This window comes from Sciurus carolinensis, chromosome 1 (assembly GCF_902686445.1).
Source record: "Sciurus carolinensis chromosome 1, mSciCar1.2, whole genome shotgun sequence".
Lineage (NCBI taxonomy): Eukaryota > Metazoa > Chordata > Mammalia > Rodentia > Sciuridae > Sciurus > Sciurus carolinensis.
This window is the reverse complement of record NC_062213.1, coordinates 20501842-20524817: the sequence shown is the minus strand read 5'-3', so window position 1 is coordinate 20524817 and position 22976 is coordinate 20501842. Positions and strand designations below refer to the sequence as shown.

The 22976-nt window shown below is 41.3% G+C and overlaps 1 protein-coding gene across 4 annotated transcripts in view; it reads left to right on the top strand.

Moving 5' to 3' along the window:
• The window catches only part of Col14a1 (collagen type XIV alpha 1 chain), a 213879-nt gene extending 191503 nt beyond the window's left edge, over positions 1–22376 (top strand). For 2 of the 4 annotated variants that reach the window (XM_047519065.1, XM_047519058.1), the window contains exons 45-48: positions 1365–1553; positions 18267–18344; positions 19688–19843; positions 21488–22376. In XM_047519065.1, the coding sequence (XP_047375021.1) occupies positions 1365–1553; positions 18267–18344; positions 19688–19843; positions 21488–21567 (503 nt within the window). In that variant the 3' untranslated portion in view covers positions 21568–22376. Of the gene's footprint in view, positions 1–1364; positions 1554–18266; positions 18345–19687; positions 19844–20656; positions 21388–21411 lie in introns of those variants that run through there. The other 2 variants (XM_047519081.1, XM_047519073.1) reach the window with 2 other exon arrangements.
• The last annotated feature ends 600 nt before the right edge of the window (positions 22377–22976 follow it).

The following is a 22976-nucleotide window of genomic DNA, read 5'->3' as shown; positions in this document are numbered from 1 at the left end:
CAATATTTGTTGCCTTATTCCACAATAAAATGAAGCCTTGTATAATATGTGATTATTTAAAAATGGAGGGCTTAAAATTGATTTTTCTCCCTTAGGAATTTTCAGATTGTTGTGAATGACTTGCAGGAAGTAGAGTTAGGGAGTTTAGACAAGAAAATTTAAACAAGTCTGTAAAACAGGGAGGCCCTGCCAGTTGGCGCAGCCTGTAAATCAAAGAGGTTGTATGCAAACTACTCAGAGGCTGTATTTCTGGCAATTCAGTCATCCTCCTTAACATGGTTTTTTTCTTCCTCTGGGTTCCTTATTTTATTTCTTAGGCTCCTACTCAGAACTTGATTTATCAGTTAGTATATAATTTCTTACAAGCTCACTCATCTGCTTTTTAGTTTTCCATTAACCAGAAGAATTATGCTAAGAAGACTCGAGAAACTGCGCAAGGCCAAAGTGACAACAGCTGGGGATGTGATAAAGGACAGCCCTTGTCAGTGAAGGAAGCTGAGAAAGCAGCTGTGGGCACCCTTACCTGCTGCCAGTGTGCATGCCTACAGAAAGTCCTTGAGTCTCCAGGAGAGGATCCCTAGTTGCCCTCACAGTCCAAGGCTTAAGACGGCATTGAAAACATTTTAGAAATACTTCCTCAAAAAGTGGTTTCTGTCTTTTACTTAGCTTTAAATATTTGAAAAGGCTATGAATAATAATCACTTCAACGATCCCATCTCCTGATGATGTTGGAGAAAAGAGGCATTCTGGTGTCAAGTGCTTTGCAAATCTATTCTAATTATTAAAATGCATTCTTTCAGGCACAGCTGGGTTAAGGAACTATGGGAGAGAGTGCCAGGTTTTTATTATATAAAGCTAGTGGGAGTTTTTGCAGCTGGGACCCAAGTAAAGTTTCCTGAAAAAAAGGCTTGGCAACCAAGATGAGTTGAGACATAGGACTTGTCTGGGGATTTGTGAGCAAGCGGGTGGGGCAGGCTTTGTGGGCTGGAAAAAAGACAAATAACAAGGGGAAGGGGAATCGCTGTAGGAAAAGGCAGCTGGGAGAGGGTTTAGGGGTCAGATAAATGTTGGGGTGAAGATAAAATTTATGATTTCTGCTCAGTGATGCTTGCTGCAATGCTGACGTGCACTCTGGAATTCCAAACACATGAGATGTGGCTCGAATACAGTCCAGCCGTTAATATCATCCCAAGTAAAATGTAAAAAATCCTAAGTTGGAAATCAACATATTCTGGGGTGTTTTTTTTTTTTTTCCCCCTTGGTGGGTTTTGAATAGAATCATTTGGAGCCTTAATGGAAAGTACCCCCATCCTCCTGTTCTTGTGATTGTTCATTGAGTGCTGTTTTCTTGCTTCGTACTTCAGGTCATATGGCGAGGTACACAGCCCTCCTCAACCAGATCCCGAGCCACTCCTCATCTATCCGGACCGTCCAAGGGCCTCCCGGGGAGCCTGGAAGACCAGGCTCACCTGGAACTCCTGGTGAGCAAGGACCCCCGGGTGCACCAGGCTTCCCAGGAAATGCAGGTGTGCCAGGATCCCCAGGAGAACGAGGTAAGCTGGGCCACTGTTCACGTGGGAACTCTCCTGAGAAGGGGACGATGACAGAGCCTGATAGTGGTGCTCTTATGATGATAAAGTCTGAAGTAATGGGCCTAAATTCATTCTACCCCATCTCTTCTTCACTTTCTTATTTATCTGCCCCCAAGATTGAGAAACTTGAGCAGTATACAACACATTCATCAGGAGCCACATCTGCTTATATGACAGTAGGGTCAGAACCCCAACTTACCTCTAAGAGGCTTTTGAGTTCCTGAAAAGAGATGTCCCCACTAGACAGATGAATTAAGGGTGAAGAATGAGAAAACACTCCCTCATTCTTGGCAGATATGGCATCCTGGGTGTGTTATGGTGAGCCGAGAGCTCTCTCTGTGCACAGATACGGTGCTTTGTGTGTGTGCACTGCACAGACTGGGCAAAAACCAGTGGCAATCCTGAGAAGAGTCCCAAATCATATCGACTTGTGACTCATACATCCCTGTATGGAACATGCAGCTCTGAACTTCAAATTAAATGCCATGTACAGCTGATCTTCCTATAATATGAGGAAACACTTATTTAATAGTTTCTTGGCCAGTGCTTTGTCTTTCCCACTAAAGTCTCTGTAAAATAGAGATCCCAACTTTGCCTTCTCTTCTACCATTGATGGCTCTTAAAAGTATTATGAAACACAACAATAAGTCTCCTCTGTTTGAATTTCACCTAGTAAAATTCATTGATCATTCCAGAAACAGAGAAAAAGGATGTAGGAAGTTGGGGTAAAACATTAACCTTGAAGAAATGATGAGCAAAATCGTCAAGAGATGGAAGTGTGGTCTAAGACACAATCTCTAGATGTAGGTCTGGGAAGGCTCACTGTTGCCTCTCTGGTCGGAGAGTCATCCTGTGTTTGTGGGAGGAGTGGAGTTAATTCCCTGTATAAAATTTGGGATGTAACTGGAGATGACAAAGACAGTATCTCACATTCATCTTTGACTTGCACCACAGGCCCTGTGCATTTCTGCCTCTGCTTTTTTTGGACACAGTTTTAGTCAGCTTTTTTGCTGCTGCAACTAAAAAGATCCAACCAGTCCAATTGTGAAGGAGGAAAGGTTTATTTGAGGGCTCACGGTTTCAGAGGTCTTAGTCCAGAGAAGGCCGGCTCCATTCCTTAGGGCTGGAGGTGAGGCAGAACATCATGGCGGGAGAGCATGGCAGAGGAAGCAGGTCACGTCATCAGGAAGCAGAGAGAAAGAGACACAAAATATCTCCCCCATAATCAGGTCCAATTCCCACCTCCTCCAGCTACAGCCTGCCACTTCAGTTAATCCCATCAAGGATTAATTTACTGGTTGGGTTAAGACCCTTAAACCCAATCATTTCTCCTCTGAACCTTCCTGCATTGTCTCACATGTGAGCTTTTGGGGGACACCTCACATCCAAACCATAACATAAACATTGTCTTTCCCCGTGGGAAAAGTCCTTTCCTCCCTTTATCTCATACACATCTTATTCTTAGTTCACAGCTCAGCTTAACCCCTGTCTCATGCTTTTCTTAATCACCCCAGTCTATGGAGACCTCCACCCTGAATACCTGCTGCACTTCCTGTTTCTTCCTTCTAATCTAGCACCCCGCTTCCAGTGGTAATGAACAGCTAGATTGCTGAGCAGGGGTCAAATGTGAGTTGCTGGGGGAAACATCTGTAAATCCCAGTGACTAAGGAGGATAGTGAGTTCAAAGCCAGCCTCAGCAATGGTGAGGTGCTAAGCAACTCAGTGAGACCCTGTAGCTAAATAAGATACAAAACAGGGCTGGGGATGTAGCTCAGTGATTGGGTGCCCCTGAGTTCAATCTCTGGTATCCCCCCACAAAATGTGAATTTCTCTGCACAATGTTTTGCATTTAATAGGCACTTGCTAGATGATTATTGCTGATTATGATCTAGATATGGAGGGGTTTTTTTCCCCTAGTGTTAGGGCACAAAATCAGCACACTAGAGAAGAGCATAATTCCCTCACAACATGCCAAGGATCTGGCAGCCTGGCAGGTGGCCACCTCTGTCAGCAGAGCACCTCTGATGGAGAAGCTGGGACTCAGAAAGCACAGAGCCAGCATCTGAGTCACCCCTGGCTAGTCACATGCTGCCTTTGTTCCTTTTGGAGGTTGCAGCCCTGTTCTCACCAAACTGAGTCTTCCCTGCTCTGTGAAATTACTTGAGTGATTATACCTGAGAAAATCACACACTACTTCCCAAATAGTGGCCCAGACAACCACTGGAAATAGGAATTTCTGTGATGTGATTTTCTTACCCACATGTAGGTAAGTATTCCTTAAGATGCAGAGAGGTGACAGAAAGTGAGAGATGAATGTGGGGACTGTGATTTTAATTGATCGCCGATAGAGGGTGTGGGTTGGGGTTGATAGGCCAGTGTCCAGTGGGCAGTTCATTCCCAGGAAAGTTGGGTTTCATTCCTGCAAGGTGCACAGCGATGTTTTGCTCTTCACCATGTGCTTCAAACACTCCAGGAAGGATTGAAAGAGAAAAAGATCTGTCTTTCCTCTTAGCCGGAACAATAGACTTTTACAAACAGAGGTCTTCAGCCATCTGTTCTTTTGATGCTCCCATTTTACATAAAAGGATGCAGATGAAGTCATCGAGGCCAAAAGAGGCTCAAAGTCAATCCCTTGTCAGGACTAGAAATAAGAACCAGGACCGTGTTTTTTTCTGCTGTGTAAACTATGATTATCATGATGCCATATAAACAGTCTTAAAGGACACACCATTGTGATGAGCAAATACAGGTGTTATTACTAGGCAATACGATGAAGTACGAAAGCCAGATTTAAAGGAGTCTGGCTGTATGTGCAGCTTAACACCCACATGGACCTTAATTTCTGCTGAGGCTTCATGGGTTACACTAGTTGCCCTGAAGAAGCTCATGACTGTTTGCATTGTCCAATTTTTCATCACAAATGCACCAGCTGGTTTCTCTGCTATTGTTTTTCAAACTTTTAAAAACTTGATATATAGTAAAAAATATAATGTTTATGAATCTGCGTGCGTGTAAACATATTTAACCAAAGCAAAAGAACTAAGATTCTATTATTGTTTCCTATTTTCTTCTTTCTGTCAAAGCTTCAGGGGAGATCTTGAATATTATGACCTTGGTTTGAAAAGCACTATCGTGGTGCAATAACTTTAACTCCATCTTTACAAGAGAAATGGCCTAAGAATGTATTTAGAGAACTGAAGAAAAATTACAGGTATCCCTTCCATCTTAGCAATGTGACACAGATGGCTTTTCATGACTCTCCTTATTACCTAAGAGAAAATAGAGTTTTGCGCCATCTGATTTTTCTCTCCTCATCAACCCTTTGGCTCTTTAATTTAAATAAAGTCTTGTTTATATGTTTGTGTGGAACAATCTCAGCTATCTTCTCACTGAGACTGTAGTACATAATCCTTAGAATGGAAGGACTCAGAGGGTCCTTGTAGCTCATGCTGGTCAAGTTTTCTGTCTAAAACTTGAACTCCAACTTGGATTTACCTAATGGCTGGTGCTCAGAATGTAAGAGGCTCCAATTTGCATATTACCATGTGATGAAGCTCCATTTCTGACCTGCTTTTTCTTGTCATGTTAGTTTAAGTTCCTCCAGGGATTACTGTTTGGTTACTTCTTCCTATTAAACCTGGTATTGTTGTCAGATGTATGGTTTTTCATCCCTGGATCTTTGTTATCTCAAAATTCAGAAAAAGGGTAGGATCAGTCCTAAAGTTCCTTCATTGTTCCTTGTATCCAGTGTTGGCACTTCTGACCTCAGCTCCTTCTCCAGTCATGGCCTTGGATAATCCTAACTCGATCTCCTTCATAACAGACCAATGTTTTTGTATTTTTGTGGTTTTTTTTTTAGTTATACATGGCAGTAGCGTATATTTTGACAGATTATACATACATGGAGTGTAGCTTCTATTCTTGTTGTACATGATGTGTAGTTACACTGGTCGTGAATTCATATATGAACACAGAAAAGTTATGTCTAATTCATGCCACTGTCTTTCCCATTCCCATCCTCCCTCCCTTTCTTCATTTCCCTTTGTCTAATCCAATGAACTTCTATTCTCCTCCCCCCACCCTTGTTGTGTGCTAGCACGCACATATCAGAGAGAACATTCAGCCTTTGGTTTGGGAGGATTGGCTTATTTCACTTAGCATAAGAATCTCCAGATCCATCCACTTACTGGCAAATGCCATAATTTCATTCCCATTTTTTAAAATTATTTTTTATTGGTGCATTAAAATTATGCATCATAGTGAATTTGTTGTGACATATTCATACATGCACATAATGTAATTTGGTCCATTTCATTCTGCAGTATTTCCCCTTTCTCTCCTCTCCTCCCTCTCCCTGGTTCCCTTCCTTTACCCCACTGGAACAGCTCCATTTCTAATTCCAACTCTACACATCATTCCCACATGATTCATCTGTTCATTTCCTTACACTGTTTATTTAAATGTTCATCATCCACACTAGTATCTTGAACCAAAATTAACCAAGTTGACAATGAGTTTGTTGGTCTATAGCTCACAAAATTAACTTTCTTTATATTGACTTGAAAAGAATAAGAAAATGTTCCTGGTTTCTGTCTTCATGCAGCTCCTTTGGTTTCTATGATTGTTCAAAAATTATTGGATCAGAGGCACCAAGCAACTAAAGGTTCTCATTTTTAGGTTGTCCACCCATAACAGCTGGAATTCATATCTGGTTTGTTTTGTACAATAAATCAGCAAATATGTATTGAATGGAAGGCTTATGTAAGGCTTTTTGGCTAGGCCATATGTGAGATAATACCATTATTTGTGGCTTTCACTTATTAGGCACCAAATGCATCTGCCAACTATTAGACTCAATCCTATGCTCATACTATCTCATTTGAAGTAAATAAAAGATGTGGTTTGATAAGGAAGAAATATGAAATGTTTCTGAATGTCCAAGATGGGAGATAGTAAATGCTACGTGAATTATATAGAAAATAAGTGGTTTCAGAATTTAGAGGAAGATGCCATTGTGGTCTTTGATAAGGCAGGGTTCAAATACTGGGTGTCAGTTGCTTAGCATGCTATGTAACCCTCATAAAAATCTATGAGATCGGGATTAGCCCTGTCTTTAGGTGAGAAAACTGAGGCTGTGTTTCCTTTCCTATGCCCTATTTCTGCCTGTAAATTGTTAAGTGAGCTTCATAAAGGAGAGATCAGAGCTGTGCAGAGTCTGATGAGCCCTCTTTCAGGATGACTCCTAATAACCACAAATTCAAAACATGCAAACTGTTGGATTGACCAGAATGTCCTGGTGGGTGGTTGTGGTTGCACTATTTGCAAGCTCTTTGTGCACTCTGATTTGCTATATTTGGATGGCATTGGGGCATCTGTGACTGATCCATTAAGCAAATATGAATGTGATAAAAATCATTTTGCATGGTTATACCATTTGGCACCTGACAGTTCTCCCAAAATTTTAGCAAATACTCAAGGCCACATAATAGAGCCCATCTGGAAGAATTACCTGTAGAGAAATTGCTCACAAATCTGGCATTTTGGAGTCCAACTCCAGAATTTAGATTTCTATTAGGATATTTGATTTGGAGAGAAACTTGGAATGGTAGAAGTCAATCCTTTTTAGAAGAGAAATCATTTCACCTCTCTTATTCATGATGCTGCACTAGCTGAGAGTAGCACAATAGTTTGAAAAGAATGTGGTTTGGGGCCTCTGTCACATATGGGTTAGGATCCTAACTCTGCAACTTACTAGCTGTGTGATCTTGACTCCCTAAGCTTAGATACTAATTTCTCAGAATTTTCATTTATTCAACCAGTACTTACTGACCATCTACTACATGTCAGGCAGGGTACTGGGTATTGACAGCATGGTGGTAAGGTGCGCATGCATTTCCCAAGCCACCTTGCTAACTATGGGCAAGACAGATATTAAACAAATGATATGTGAATAATTTTATTTCAGTTGTGTTAAGTGCTAAGAAAAACTGCAGGATACAATCTGAACAAAGGAAACTCTGACTTAGTCTACAAAGTCAGTGATATTTTAGCTAATAACTGAGAGTTTGGTAGGAATTTGAAATATCAATGAGTGAGTCAAGGAAGCATTCTAGGCAGGGAAACATCACATGCCAAGGTCCTGAGGTAGGAAACGGCCTCAAACTTGTAAAGCCATGATTCTCAATCCTACCTGACACGTTGTCCCCTCTTCACAACAAATGTTCGTGACACATCTTTTACTTTTCCAAAATGAGATTCATAGGTAATAAATGTAACCTATCTTCACACACACCCACACACACACACACACACACACACAAATAATACTGAAGTAACAAAGTGTCTTCTTATTTAATATAAAAGGGAACTAAAAGGAAATCAATGTACTGATAATTTATTTACTTAAGTGCAAAAAGCCCTGTATTTCATCATCCAAAAATTCCCCTGAAAGTATCAAAAATGTCTCCTAGACATTTGCCCCTACTAAGACCCATTGCTTTGAACAACAGGAAACAGAATAGCACAGACAAAGCCTAGTGAGTGAGGAGACTAAGAACCCAAGAAAAGAGAGGGGCAGATGGTGACCTCATGAAGTAACCAACAGTACGTCTGGGTGAGGAATTTGAACTTGGTCCTGAAAGCAACAGAAACTTCTCAGTTTCTCCTTCAGAATGTCATTATAAAGACTGTGCCGTCTGCATTTATCTTTCTTGTGTTCACAGCAAAGATCTACTAATACGGCAGATGCATGATTGCCATTATGCAAATAAATGTAAATGATCTCCTCTGCCTCTTTAACCCACAGGCTTATTGGCAAGGAAAGCTGCCCCAGGGAAACAAGTAGAAAAGGAGATGCCTTGCTCTGGTGCCATAAATAAGTGACAGTCCCTTTCAGGGTGCATTGGGGCCGCAAACTGTGACCCCCCACTAAAGCTAACCTTGTGTGCCTGTGCTCATGAGAAACCCAGACAACAGGGCTGAGAGAAAGAAAACCGAGTCCTGGATAGATTTAAAGCTAGGAGAGAGAAGTAGGTTTCTTCTGTTCAATATTCCTGTGGTTAAGAGCTAGAAGGGCTGGAGATAAATCTAGCAGAAAAATTTAGTAAGAAATCAAAATAAAGGCACATCATCTCCAAGCCAGGACGGCCGCCATGGCGGGGGGGATCATTTCTGTAAACTTCTTAATGCCCCACGTATCCTGATTTATCCCTGGAAAAATAGTTTGATTGGGGCAGGTCAGCTTGATTAAAGGTAGAGCAGGGTAGAGCTTTCATTATGACTCGCTGCTTGGCACTTAATATTTGTAAGTCTTGCTGTGATTTTGTACGATGCTTGATATTCAGTCGCCTGATTTGTGCTCTTTCTTTACGTTGCTGTTTGAAATACATTTTCCTTCTTCTCCCCTGAGGCCCCATCCCAGCCTCTCATTTCTAGAGAGAAAAGTAAAGATAGTGTTTTCCTTTTATTCTTCCAATGCTCATGTAGTAAGTCCAATTCAAATGCCCTTTAGATAAGACCTTTTTCTGAAGCTGGGCTGGGTCTTCCTAACCTGTGTTCACCGTAATGCACTGGCAACGAATGCTCTTTCCATTTTCCTCATTTACATCATCTTTCATTTTTTAGGGTTTTCCCCCTTAGTTGTGAAGTCACTCATTACATTGATCATAGCTGCAGAAACTTCATGCATTAGTAATCTGCTGCTGTGTAACAAATTACCTTGGAACTTGGTGACTTAAAGCAGTGAATGTATGTGGCCTCCATTTTTGTGGGTCAGAGATGTGAGTTTACTCAGGTGTTTTGGGCCCAGGGTCTTTCATGAAGTTGAAGTCTAGTCATCCAGGGCTGTAGCCAACCAGAGCCTTGACTGGGGCTAAAGGCTCTGCTTCCAGATGGGTCCCTCTACTCTGCTTTGCTCAGAACCAGTGCTGAAAGGGAGGAGGAGGAGGAGGAGAGGAGGAGGAGGAGGAGGAGGAGGAGGAGGAACAGGAGGGGGAGGAGGGGGGAGGAGGGGGAGGAGTCATTGTTTTTCTCAATGGTTTTTTCAGAGCTAGTCTCAGGAGTCACAGGCCTTTCCTTTCACTGTGTTCCATTTGTCTGAAGGGAGCCACTGAGCATCTCCCACACTCAGTAGAGGGGAGCTGTGCTGTGCATTTTAGAGTGAGGTGTACTGAAGAATTTGTGAGCACGTATTTAAGCCATCATCTACCTCTAAATCACACCCAGGTCTTCTGGCCTTGCAGTGCAAGCTGGGGCAGCTTTTGTTCATCAGAGTGACCCCTGCACGTGTGACTTCCGGAACACTGAAGAATGAGGGGACTTGGGAAGGTTTGACCTACCCTGTGCCTGCCTGTTTTCACTATCCATGTGTGTTTTTCTCTCTAAGCTTTCAATTCAATGCCAGATGTAAACTGTTTAGAGGGAAATATAAGATGCAAGTTTAAACACCTAAAAAAAAAGTAGCATATGTTGGAAAAATGTTTTTGTAGAATACTGGCATCTTTTATATTCCTGTCTGTGAGAGTCATTGTCATCAGGACAAAATCATTCTCCAAATAAACACAAAGAATGATTAAAAAAAGAAGAAAGTTGTTGACAAAATCAAATTCTGTCTTCACTCCTTGTAATGAGTAAAATTTGACTTTATTACAATAACCAAAATCTGTAACTGGTATTTATCAAAATCTTTTTTTTTTTTTTTTGCCATGGAAATATAATTTGTTCCTGTAGCTTAATCCCAGCAATTTAGGAGGCTGGCGTGGGAGGATTCTAAGTTCAAGGTCAGTCTCAGCAACTCTGGGAGACCCTGTTTCAAACTAAAGAAGTTAAAAGGGCTAGGAATATAGCTCAGTGGTAAAGTGAAAAAAAAGAAGAAGAAAGAAATTAAAACCATGGATAGAGAGTCTGTATCATCTGTATGTTAGTTATGAACAGAAATCTGATAAATCAGCTCTGGACCCATTCCAGCCCATTCATCCGGGGCTGCTACTTAGCACCCACGTGGAGTTCCCTTTCTTGAACTGGCCTCTCATGGTTTCACTTCGTCCTATTTCACCAATGAGGCTCCATTTTCTGCAAAGACCAGGTTTATCATATATTCTTCTCTCATTCCTCATAATACCTGAGATACATTCGTTATTTCATGGATTGTAAGTGATATTTATTACTCTTGGCTGGCATCTTTACCGCTCTTCCTCATTCCCCCTCGTGCCTCGATGAGAGCCAAAACACATGTTATTGTTATAGCTCTTGAGTCCTGAGATGTCGTGTGAACAACCAAGTACTGCCAAGTCCTCGGAGCCGGCAGTCACCAATCATCATGATGTACACGTGGTCAGAAAACCAGGCTGAGATGTTTAAGTAGGAGGTCTGGTTATGCAGGCTAGCAAAAGAGAGAGACAGAACACCTTTTTTAAAATGTAAGAATATCACCTTTCTGAATAATTATAATGAACTGGTAATAAATATGGAAAAAATATTGGAATATTTTTCATTTTCTGAACTTCTAGGCCATCTCTTATAAGTGCAGTAGAAATATAACATGTACTAGTTTATATGATAAAACTAAAATTGTTTATATTATCTGTGATAAACCATTTTCAGTGGGTTTTTTGACCTGGCTATCAAAGCAAAAAATATATGATAATAAATAAATATGCTGAAATACATTTTTAAGGTGGGAAAAACATATAGAGAAGAGATATATGCATTAGTCTGTTCCAGTTTCAATGGCTCTAGGTTTAACTTTGACATGAAATTACTAGGCAAATGTAGCAAAGTAGTTTGATTTTTCTGACATTCTTTGAAAATTTAGAAAAACATGAGAAGGATCCTCTATATGAGATGTGCTTATTAAATAAGGGGTCCCTCTTGCTTGTTTTGAAGAACTGTTGGTCATAACACATTTTGTTTTAACCTCTGTAGAACTTGACCTTATCCTAGTCCCCATCTCATTTTTCAGTTCTACAAGGAATCGAGACCAACCTGTAATTTAAGTATCATCCACTGGTTCCATATTCATGCTGAACCTGAAATGTTAATTTTCTTAAACCAAAGAAATTGACTCATCTTCCCATTAGTTTTGAATAATTTTCTTAATAATCAGCATTGTAGGTAATACAAGATGGCATTTAAAGAGTCGAGAGTTTGGAGCTGAGAGAAATAGAGTGGCATTTGGCCTGCATTCTATTGTACCCAGGAGGTCAGTGGCCCAAGTTGAGTGAAGAAAAAAACCCAAAAACCAGGATTCCTGGTGCCTGACACAATCCCGTTTCCCCCAGCCACACGCCTGCAGTTGTGAACAGTCAGCCTGCAGATAAGAGTGGGCTGGTGTAGGTTGACCCACTGCGTGCCCCATCTTCTTTCTTCTCTCCCCTGCTGGCCTCCCTTCTCCCTGCTGTCTCCCTTTCTCTGCCCAAACTTGAGTGAGTGTGTGGACGGACACCAAAGCATCCTCTGCCTATAGTGTCTTGCCTGATAGAAACTGATGGAAAAACCTGAAGTGCACACTGTCCTGTTGCCTTGACTCAGACACAGTGAGTGGGTTCTTCTGACCACCCAGTAGGCCTGCTTCGTGATCTGACACATTTTCCTCTGGTTTTTCTGTGGGGCTGGCACAGTGTTTTCTAGGATGACTTGAGCTCTGTAGGACTCCCATCTGCCTTAATTGTATTGCTCTGTAGCACCCAGAAGGGCACATTCCAGGATTCGTGGGACCTGAAACTTAGCTAACTTGGGGTTCCTCTTTCAGAACATAAGAACCCAGTTATGAACATGAAACAAGTAGAGGGTGTTGAAGGGGGACCACGCAGGCAAGGGTCCACATCCACACCCTGAAGTCTGGCCCCCAAAACTTGACATGACCTGGCCTCTCTCCCCAACCCACCCCTGCCTCTCTGCCTCTCAGCTTACAGTTGCAACCCTCTGTGGCTCCTGATTCCATTGGGCAGCCTGTCTCTCTGCTTCTGGATCCTAGCAGGAGGCCTGGGCTCTACAGTCAAGTCACATGATTTTATCCTGTTGTTCCTGCTGTCCTCCTAGGGGTGATAGGGGCTTCCTGCTATTGTTAATTTATAACCTTCATCTTTATTTGGCTCTGGAACCCATCTATTCATCTAATTGAGTCTCTGTGAAACTCCCTCTGCCTGAAAGGTCTAGAGTGGTTAAATATTTCCCTGGCTCAGCTCTGAATTATAGTACATGGCTAATTGTTAATATGAAAAGAGCAACAGGAGGAGGGACCTTTATCAGAGTTTATTTATACTTAAAGCAACTGTATATTTTCTACCCTGGGCCACTGTAGTACAAAGCATGGATCCCTATGTGCTGGTACTAGTCCTGTGGACCAGACATGTGGAAAGAGCAGAGCTTGGCAAAGGGCATAAAATACATGCTGAACTGAGTCCAGATCCTTTGCCTCCTTGTAACCAGGTCCTTAAGCACATTGTACCTAGTAGGCATTCAAGCATTCACTGCATGAAGAACAGACTGAACTTGAAATTCATTGCCAGCATTTCCCAGGCAACAGACAAATATAACACAGCTGAAGCCTTGCTCCACAGTCTCTGTGACTTTTTGGTACAATTACAATGAAAGCATTCCCAAGGCCTTGCATCTCTGCCTGGGCATAAATCCTGGGAGTTCCTCAGAATGCCTGGGATCAGGAAGCAGTGACCGCTCTGCGGAGTAGCAGAGACTTCAGCCTGGAGTGCTTGGCATGGCTGGGGGGCCATCGAGATGAGTAAGATCTTCCTTCTCGGAGGCCAACAGGACAAAGAAAATAGGAAACAGACAACGAGGGGCCAGACCCAGGACATGTGGTCAGTGTGAGCAGGATAAATCCTCCTAAATTCAACCCCAGATCTTTATCATAGCTGAGGACAAGTGTGCAAACTCAGGGATGCAGCTGAAGAAATGGGGTGTCACACACGGGACTGATTGCTGAGTGTGAATGCAGAGAGAACTGTGAAGATCAAGTTGACAGCTCAGGAAGCCACAATGGCACCAAGCAAGATAAGAAGCGCAGCCCGCAGGCCCAGCCTCTGGCAAAGAGGCAGCGAGTACAGAGCTTACCACCAGGTGCCGGCGCTGATCTTCCTTGGTCGAAATGTTGGCTCTGTTTCTTCCTGGCTAGGGACAGGTGACTTGGCCTCTGTATCACGGCTCTCTTTCAGGGTTCATGACAGTACCTGCCCTCTCCGTTCCTATGAAAACTTACAGAATTTGTACGTGTAGAGCATCTGACGTCAAAACCTCGTGAAGTGGCTTATAGGCATAGCTGGTACACCATGGGTCACTTTTTATATTTTGCCCAAGTCTGCCACCAGACCTTTTTATGTTGCATCCATCCATCCACCCATCCATTTGTTTGATAGATATTTCTTCAGTGCTTGATAGGCGACTGGTCCTGAGGATGGAGTGAAGAATTAAGACAAACAGATCCCTGCTTTCCTGGAAAATATTGGAGGGTCAGTGTTAGCTTAGTGGTAAGGGAGAGTCGGGTAGTCTTAAATGCTTCTAATGAGAATCTTAAGAATGAATGACTTGGCAAATGTGCCATTCTAGTGGAGGGTGTCGATAATGGGGGTGTATGCCTGTGTGCAGGCAGGGGGCATGTGGATCTCTGCATATTGTGATCCTTTCTGCTTTAATCCTTAAACTGCTCTGAAATGTAGTCTGTTAGAAGTATAATAATGAGAGACTGAGAGAGCAGGGGCGGAGTGGGACAAAAGAAGAACAGGGAAGAGGAGTGCTCTCTCTGATAATCCTAAACATTTTTGATAACTCTACAGAAAATCAAGGGTATTTTAATCTTGTTTAAATTATACTTGGGGTAAATTAGATTTTCATTCATATTAACTATGCTCATAAAACATTGCAAAACCTTAAATTTATTTTTTAAAACTTTATTTATTGTCATTAACTTTTTTTGACAGTGATAAATTTTTAAAAAATTCTTTTTATACTTGTATATAGAGTAATAATGTCTGTCTCATAATCTACTGTCCTTTCCTTCCCCACCCACCCCACTCCTCTGTACAATAGAAAGTTTCTTCATTCTTCTCTACCCACCCCCCACTATCTATCAGCATCTGCTTATCAGAGAAAGTATTTGGCCTTTGGTTTTTTGGGATTGGCTTATTTCACATAGCATGGTACTCTAAAGTTCCATCCATTTACCTGCAAATGCCATAATTTCATTCTTCTTTAAGGCTGAGTAATATGCCATTCTGTATATGTACCACATTTTCTTTATCCATTCATCTGTTGAAGGGCACCTAGGTTGGTTTCATAGTTTTGCTATTGTGAATTGAGCTGCCATAAACACTGATGTGACTGTGTCACTATAGTATGCTGATTTTAAGTCCATTGGATATAAACTGAGGAGTGAGATAGCTGGGTCAAATGGTGGTTCCATTCCAAGTTTTCTGAGGAATCTCCACACTGCTTTTCAAGGTGGCAGAATCTTAAATTTAATCAGAACTAATTAAGTTCATCTATAAAAAGCCTTCGAGTCAGTATCCCCATGCAAGGAACTTGATTTTTAAAAAGCAGTGTACACATAACCAGGAGTGCTTTCTGGCTTTACTTTCAGTCTCTAGATCCTCCCAAGGTTATACCTGCTTCTGAGGGGCAGCTGAGTGTTAATCTAGGCCTCTTCATTCAGTCAGTCTTCCTGTGTTTACAGGGCCACCTATTATGAGATCCTTCTCAACTCTGACACTAGAGAGATAAGTAAGGCATCTCCATCAATGGGCTTATGGTTTGGAGGCTAGATGGACATGAGTAAGAAATACAATGAGATACATGGTGCCATAGGAGGTTCAGATATCACGGAAACAGAAGTCATTCATTCACTCTTTTGTTAGTTCACTCAACAAGTATTTGTTAGTGACATATCACATACAGTATTATGGATAGAGCCGTAATAAGATAGATAATCCTTGCCCTTTTGAATCCACTGCGTCTCTGCCTATAATGGGCACAGAGAAGGTTGGAACAGCATCTTGAAGAATAATGTGCACATATGCAGAAAAGCAAGGTGAGAGGGTGCTTCAGGAGGGAATCCCTCTTGCACTCGGAGTCCACGTGTCTCCTGAGTCTGAATGCCTTTGTGGAAAGGATTCTGGCATCCTGCTCTGGTGACCCCTTGGCACCTAGGGTTCCCACCTTGGGTCCTTGCAACAGAGATTTATTATGGGCGATGACTATTTTGTGTGTAAAGAATGACTTTATGTCCAGGCTGTGAGGCCCCTAAGCATCTTATGAATAATCACAGGCTGACTTTTAGGACCCTTGACTTCCTACCTTTCAGTTGGGGCCTACAAAACTTATCAAAAATATATCCACATCTATTTTGGGAGTACTGAATTATTTAAACCTAGACTTTAATTTCAATCCTTATGATTTTAAATATAATTATTGAACTCCCAAAAGCAGACATACAGCTAAATTCACATGTCAAGGACATGAATATTCCTTTGGCATGAGACTCATATGTGTACACATGAACAAATATTTGGAACACATGATAAATTTAAGGACTATAAAATCTAAAATTCCCTGTTAATAAATAATTATATCTTTAGATATCTTTTTTTCCTTTTCAGAGACATTTTGAGGAGCTAGACTATTTTTGTGATGTTCCTTATTACTTGACTTGACTTGTGTTACAGATAGTACCAAATTCCACTTATTTTTCTCTTCATAATTAGAAAATTAAAACAAGCAGATTTTCTATTCTGGGCCTTACCCACCTTTTGCTTTCTTGTAAGTCAGCAAAGACTCTCTTACAAGTCAGGAAACTTGGTGGTTGATCCCAAGACCACTCTCCTGGTTGTCCTTGCAGCCTGCCTGTTCATACTGGTGGAAAATCCAGATGATATTGTGGCACTGAGAGGTTGTGAGAGGCTTCTGAGTCACCACATAGTTAATGAGGAGCAGCTTGGTGTTAGTCATCAGTTTATTTTCTTATGTTTTAATTTTTTTGAAATTAGCAGTTCCCATGGGGAAAGTAATGCCAATTCTAATAGAAAAAGAGGGATTTTGCTGAATTCCCTGTTGCATGTTAGGGTGCTGGCGTGACAAGTGAGGGAACACTATCGGCAGGAAAAAATCAGCTCAGTTTCTCAACCAATACCTCAAGGACTTACCCAGGCAGCTGTCTGAACAACTTGACTAGCAATCAAGCATTAAAGGGTAACTAGTCTGAGTTAAGCATGTGCTTTTAAAACTCAAAGGAGAGGTACTTTGACTTTTGAGAAATTACCATCTTCCTTATGGGCTCCTAAAAGAAGAGGCGGGCCCTACCAGGATGTCACAGGTGCGTGGTCTTCCCTGGGCTCTTATTGAGGCACTGGCCTTAACATCACCCAGTAGAACTGGGATTGTGGGAAGCCCAGCAGTGGTGGGCCAGCCTGGACCACTGCAAGCAAGGAAGAGGGCATTTTTATTTCAAAGATGCCACACTGTCTTGATCCCAGAAGGTGGTTACTGGGAGCACAGAAGATGCCCACAATGTAGTGGCAATAATTATATGTGCATTGTAAAGAAAACTGTCAGCTGCTCCATATCTACTTTACCAACTCTTTCCAGAACAATTATTGCAATAATACCTTTCTTTCTGGAACTTATAAACCAAGATGTTGAAAGTGCATATTTTGAAGTGCTGGAATTCTTACTTGTTGTAACTTCTAATTTGTCCACAGTAAATATGAATTATATTTATAGTAAAAAAAATAAAATTATTTGTAATTAAAAATTTTTAAATTCCCTGCATGACTGCTATCTATTGAATTGACTATTTTTATTTATTTCTGTTTTCTTCTAGGCTTTGTCAGTAGGTCTAATTAATCAGAGATGTGATTCTATATTCTACTCTTTCAAAGCATTCTTGTTTCTGGGATGTGAACAGCAGAGACCTTCCATGATATGAAATAGGGTTACCTGATTCCAGTCTAATGCAATCCCATCATGGACTATAGTGGTCAGGACTCAAACAGGTGCCGTCACTGTCCAGTGATCTTGTGATATGACCTGTTTGGATGATGAGGTGTCAGAGTATGTGTTTCTTTGTTTTCTGCCAGTGAAAATGTATAGTTTGTTAATAGTACCATAAATTACTTGGAATAAGAGTTCTGCTCAATGGAAAAGAAACTCGAATAGGTTTAGATTTTTATGGGGCTGAATCAGCCAAATCAAACACAGGCTTTCCTGAAGCTTCCAAGTTTTTAATGGAAACTCACGCTCTTCAGAACTTTGCTGCCTAATTATAATTCATGCCTTTTGCAGATATATTACAGGGTGGACCAAAAGGAAAATGTTAGATGTGTCCACTTGTGATTTCTATTGTGCTACTTGTGGAGTGCCAGCTGCATACGTCGAATGGCCTGCTTCGTGCAAAGACACAGGCCAGCTCTTGGCAGGCCAGATCATTTCAGGAAGAAGGAGCAAGAGACACTTGCTTGCAATATGCAGACTACACACTCAGACCCAGAACCAGCCTACTGTAATGTGATTTTGCATAAGCTACCAGGGTCAGCATTTAATTTAAAAGTCCTATGATACCCATAACTAACCTACTTCACTATTGTCATCAGAAAGGTACTTTTGAAACCTATAAAAATTTGATTTTAAAAAAGAACATTTTTCCTTTTTTTTTTTTTTTTTTTTTTAAAGGTTTAACTGGTATCAAGGGAGAGAAAGGAAATCCAGGCATTGGTACTCAAGGACCAAGAGGCCCTCCTGGACCAGCAGGTAAGTCTTGCTACTAAATTTAAAAAAAAACAAAAAACAAAAAAAAACTGTAAGATATGAATCTTTATATTCACTTGATATCACAGGTGAGAAAGTGGCCATATTATGTATCTGTATCACTGGCTGGAACTAGTCACACAGCTCCAGAGACACTGACAGGGAGGCATAGAATCTAGAGGAACATGAGGGAACTTCATGAGCAGCAGTAACTCCTGCCATGGTAGTCTCACCAGATGAGTTTCATGGAAATTTAGAGTTTTATGTGCAAAATCCCATGCTCCCAGAATGGTCTCCAGATAATCAGACCTGCTATTAGAATTATAATTTTGCTTCTTATTATATATTTACAATCTCAATCATAGCCACAATGAATCAAAATTGTTCTGATTTTTCTTTTCAATCTAACAATGTTTGGGAATACACATTTTTTGGGCGGGGAATAGACTTCTAAAAGATGTTCCTGATGCAACAGGTCCATTGCATCAGGAATAACTTCTGTTCCTAGAGATTTGGATGGGACCTTATCTAGCATCATACATTGCACTGAATAGGTAATTGTGAGCATTGAATGAACAGAACTAAAGGTATCTGAGAGCAAGCACATGATTCAAATACAAGGTGACACTTCTTCCTACTTTTCACTTCAGTTCTTACTGAATAGTTTTATTTCTAGTTGAAGAAATTTAAACCTTGTTGGAACCCAAGCCTAAAGAACAGGAACCTAAACCAAAAAATTCAGCCTGACGAACTTCTTAAATTCAAAAAATTTTAATCCCCTATCAATTTTCATTCAGTCTAAGATCTCAGTTGGTATAAGATAGCCAAAAGAAATTTTAGGATGGTGTGTTGTGTCTAATTTCAGACTTTTATTCCTTCAGGTAATTTCTTTCAGACTTAGACTAATTTATTTTAATTATCTGGGGCCACAAGCCAGCACTAATTTGCATGACTATTCTAACTGGATTATGAGGTGGAGATTTGCGAGAGATCATGTGTGTGCACATACAGACGTGTGCGTGCCCATACATTGGCTTCAGAAGGAGCTATACTGAAAAACAAAAGCCCCATAGAGAAAACAGGGACTACAGTAGCTTGCTCCTTTCCATTTAATGCCCTAAATGCTACAGAAAAGAGCGCATTTTGCTTTCCAGTCCTGAGCTGTATGCTCTTCGCCCAGGGAATCCAGTTTAGGAAAAAGAACTGAGAGAGTAGGGAGAAGCTAAGTCAATTGTTAAGACCGTGTGAGATTCCTTATTATAAGGATTGGTTGACTTCATGGTGATCTCAAAACTCACCCTCTTGTGGTAAAAGAACTGTTCTTTCCATTTGTGACTGCTTCCTAGGACCTTCGGGGGAGAGTCGGCCTGGTAGCCCTGGGCCCCCTGGCTCTCCTGGACCAAGAGGTCCACCAGGTCACCTGGGGGTACCTGGACCACAAGGTCCTTCTGGCCAGCCTGGATATTGTGACCCATCATCGTGTTCTGCCTATGGCGTGGGAGGTAAGTGGCAGATTCTTGTGGGCTTTGAGCAGGTTTACTATGGTTAGGACCCAAATGGGGAGGGGGTTATGAAAAGCAGAACAGTTATGAGAGGGGAACAGAGCACGAACGCCTCACAATCCTACCTTAGCTCAGAAGCATGTTCTAGAAAGTTCCAATTACTGTACAGGTATTTCTATAGAACCCTTAAGAGGAAATTAAAAATAACAGCACATCTAAGTCTTCCTTGCTTCCAAATGGTGATCTATGTAGACTTAGCCTTTGACCTCACATTTGATTATTTGGGGGTTAGGATTTAACATTTTGGAGGGGTGTCATTCTGTTATTGCTGGGGTGTGACCATGATAGCCTATAGAAATTTACTCGTATTTTTAGGGAAGTCCCAAACTTATGACTTCCCCCATAATTAACAGGGCCTGTCAGATTCTTTCAGGTGACATCCTGTCTACCACATGCATTTTAGGTGACCAAGGATAGTCTTAAGAAGAAACAAATTTGGCCATGCTGTCCTAGCCTCATCACTAACTACTAGACTGAGATTCTGAAAGATTATGCTTCCTAAAAACATCTGCAGTGCATGCTGGCATGCTGAGCAGGGGGGACCTTTCTGACATAATTACTCTTAACAGTTCAAGAGAGAGGTTCAGAGATAGCTTTGGGGCAAATAAACTTCTTAGTCAACGAATTTAAATTTCTGCTTTAGGAGAAATTTAACCTTAGTTGCCAGAGGCATTGGTCAAAGTTTGCTGATGTGTTTTTCTCTGTTCATCTTTTCCCTCCCCGTTCTCTCATATTTCCCCATCCCTTTTTAAGATCTGATTCCTTACAATGATTACCAGCACTAAAATGGAAATCCTCCACTCTGGTTCTATTGGCCTGGGCATTTGGCTGTGAATACAGAACTGTCCTGTTGCCCACCACCATTAAGCCCTGACCCCTAATAATGGACACTCCCCTTTCCTGCCTTACTTGCTTCCCTGCCTTCCCACTTTCAGATCTCTTGCTCTCTCTGCTCCAAACATGATGGAGTGATAACATTGGAACTTAAGCAAATCCTATATGTCCATTGTAATGGAAACCGCCTGCTTCAGGTCAGCCTGGATAGAGGTCTATGATTGTGTACCAAGGATTCATCCCAAACTCCTCTGTGTGAAGGCTCTGTAATAAAGTTGCTTAACTGTGCCTTCTCCTCTTCCCTGATCCTGCACAAGATGGATGAGCATCTCTCTCTCTGGCCACTCCACTCTCCCTTCCTTCCTTGACCACCTCCCCTCCGCACTCACCCTGGTGATGGACTTCTAACATGAGATTGGTTTTTAAAATTTATTTTTTGTTCATGATTCTGTGACATTTCAGGGTTCCTTTTGTAAATAAAACATATAATATTTAAGCACTTGGCTATGAGTCTAGTTTTCTAACAATTTCTCTAACATATCTTCCTGTTCCTCCTTTTACTAACAATGAAACCTCATGGGGAAGGTGCAAGAGGTGTGGTGGGTTAGGCAGCTATAGCTTTCTACCCAAGCAGGATATCTCTGTAGTTTACTGACCAAATCTCTCTCTCCAAGGACCCCTATGAAGGGAGAATATCAGTTCATGGTTCCTGGGTCCTATCAAGTCCCCACCCCCACTTTTCCTCTTTAGCTTCCCATCCGGATCAGCCTGAATTCACCCCTGTCCAAGATGAGCAGGAAGCCATGGAACTGTGGGGCTCCGGGATCTGATGGCCTCAGGAGATATTTGAAGACCAACTGCAAGACCTCTTAAGGACCTTTATTCATGAAAATGTTGTTAAGTGGTTTGTATGCTACTTTGGGGAAGGGGCTCATTTCTGCATCCCAAAATCTCCTTCTTGGATAGCATTTATATTAGAATTATTATTAACAAAGATTACGGATTTTTTGGAAAAATTCCCTTAATCTATGACAACATAGAAATAATTTCCCCTGGCTGTCTTAATGACCTGCCAGATAATTTGTTTTTTCAGAGAAAAGTTCTCAAAGAAGAATTAGGAAAAAGTATATTGAATCCTGGAATCTTTTCTCTGTGAGATGATCCCAAGTTCTAAAGTGAGCAAGAGAAGTATGATTGAGTTGGAGGGAAATGGGGCTCTAGCACAAAGAGAATGAATTCAAAGAGATTCACAGATTATGCCACTTACCCTGCCCTGTGGGAGTGACCTTGCTGATAAGAAGAAGGATCATTGTTGGTGAAGCTACCTCTTACTTAATTGATCTGTCCAGCTCTGAGATCACTCAGTGACTGGTTTCACAGGTATCCAAAAATAAATGCTAGAATATAACTGTAATGGATTTGACCATTTTAAACAGTTTTTCAGTGGTTTTAGACTCTGTAAAATAATGACTTTTCACCAGCTCTAGTGGAAAGCAGTCTATCTTTGATGAAGGATTTGTTGAGCAGTATGTTCCAGGGCCTGCCTCTCCTTATCTCCAGGGATTACTTTGTATATGCAGATATGTTTTTGCAAATCTGTTTTTATTCTTTTCTGTAAGCAAATAAAAATTTAAAACAACGCACGTGGAGTCTTTTTACTGCCTTTCTAAACGTCACCTTAAACTTTCATGGCCCTAGTTGAGTCCAGCCACCCAAAGGACAAGAGCTGCCCTGCTTTAGGTGCACTTTCCAGCTCTTGCTCCTTCATTCGTTCATTCTGCCCTGGAAGCTTAACAGAAGAAGCAGTGGATGTAAGACAAAGAGACAGTCAAGGCAGTGGTAATGTGTGAGTGCTGCTAAGTCGACATTTAGCCACGTTTGACCAAGGGAGCCCTCTCTCTTCCAGTTTTGAAAAAAACCTGAAAAACTCTAGAAGACAGAGTGGAAATGGATTTAATCTAAGAGACTCTAGTCCTCAACTGAACCTATCTTTTTCTTATGAGGGAAAAAAAATCTAAGTATTTGAGGAAGATTTGAGTTCTTTTATTTGCTAGTTGAAAATGGAAATGAAAGAGAACCATGACTATGTATGCTCTCTCCTCTGTAACATCTCCCTGGTAACTGATTCTTTTAAGGAGCTGGAATGGGGTCATTTAAAACCAGAAGCTGTGTTTCTTCTGGGTTGGGAAAAGACTCATTAGAAGGATGGTGTCTCCTGATCTTTTACTCCCACCACCAC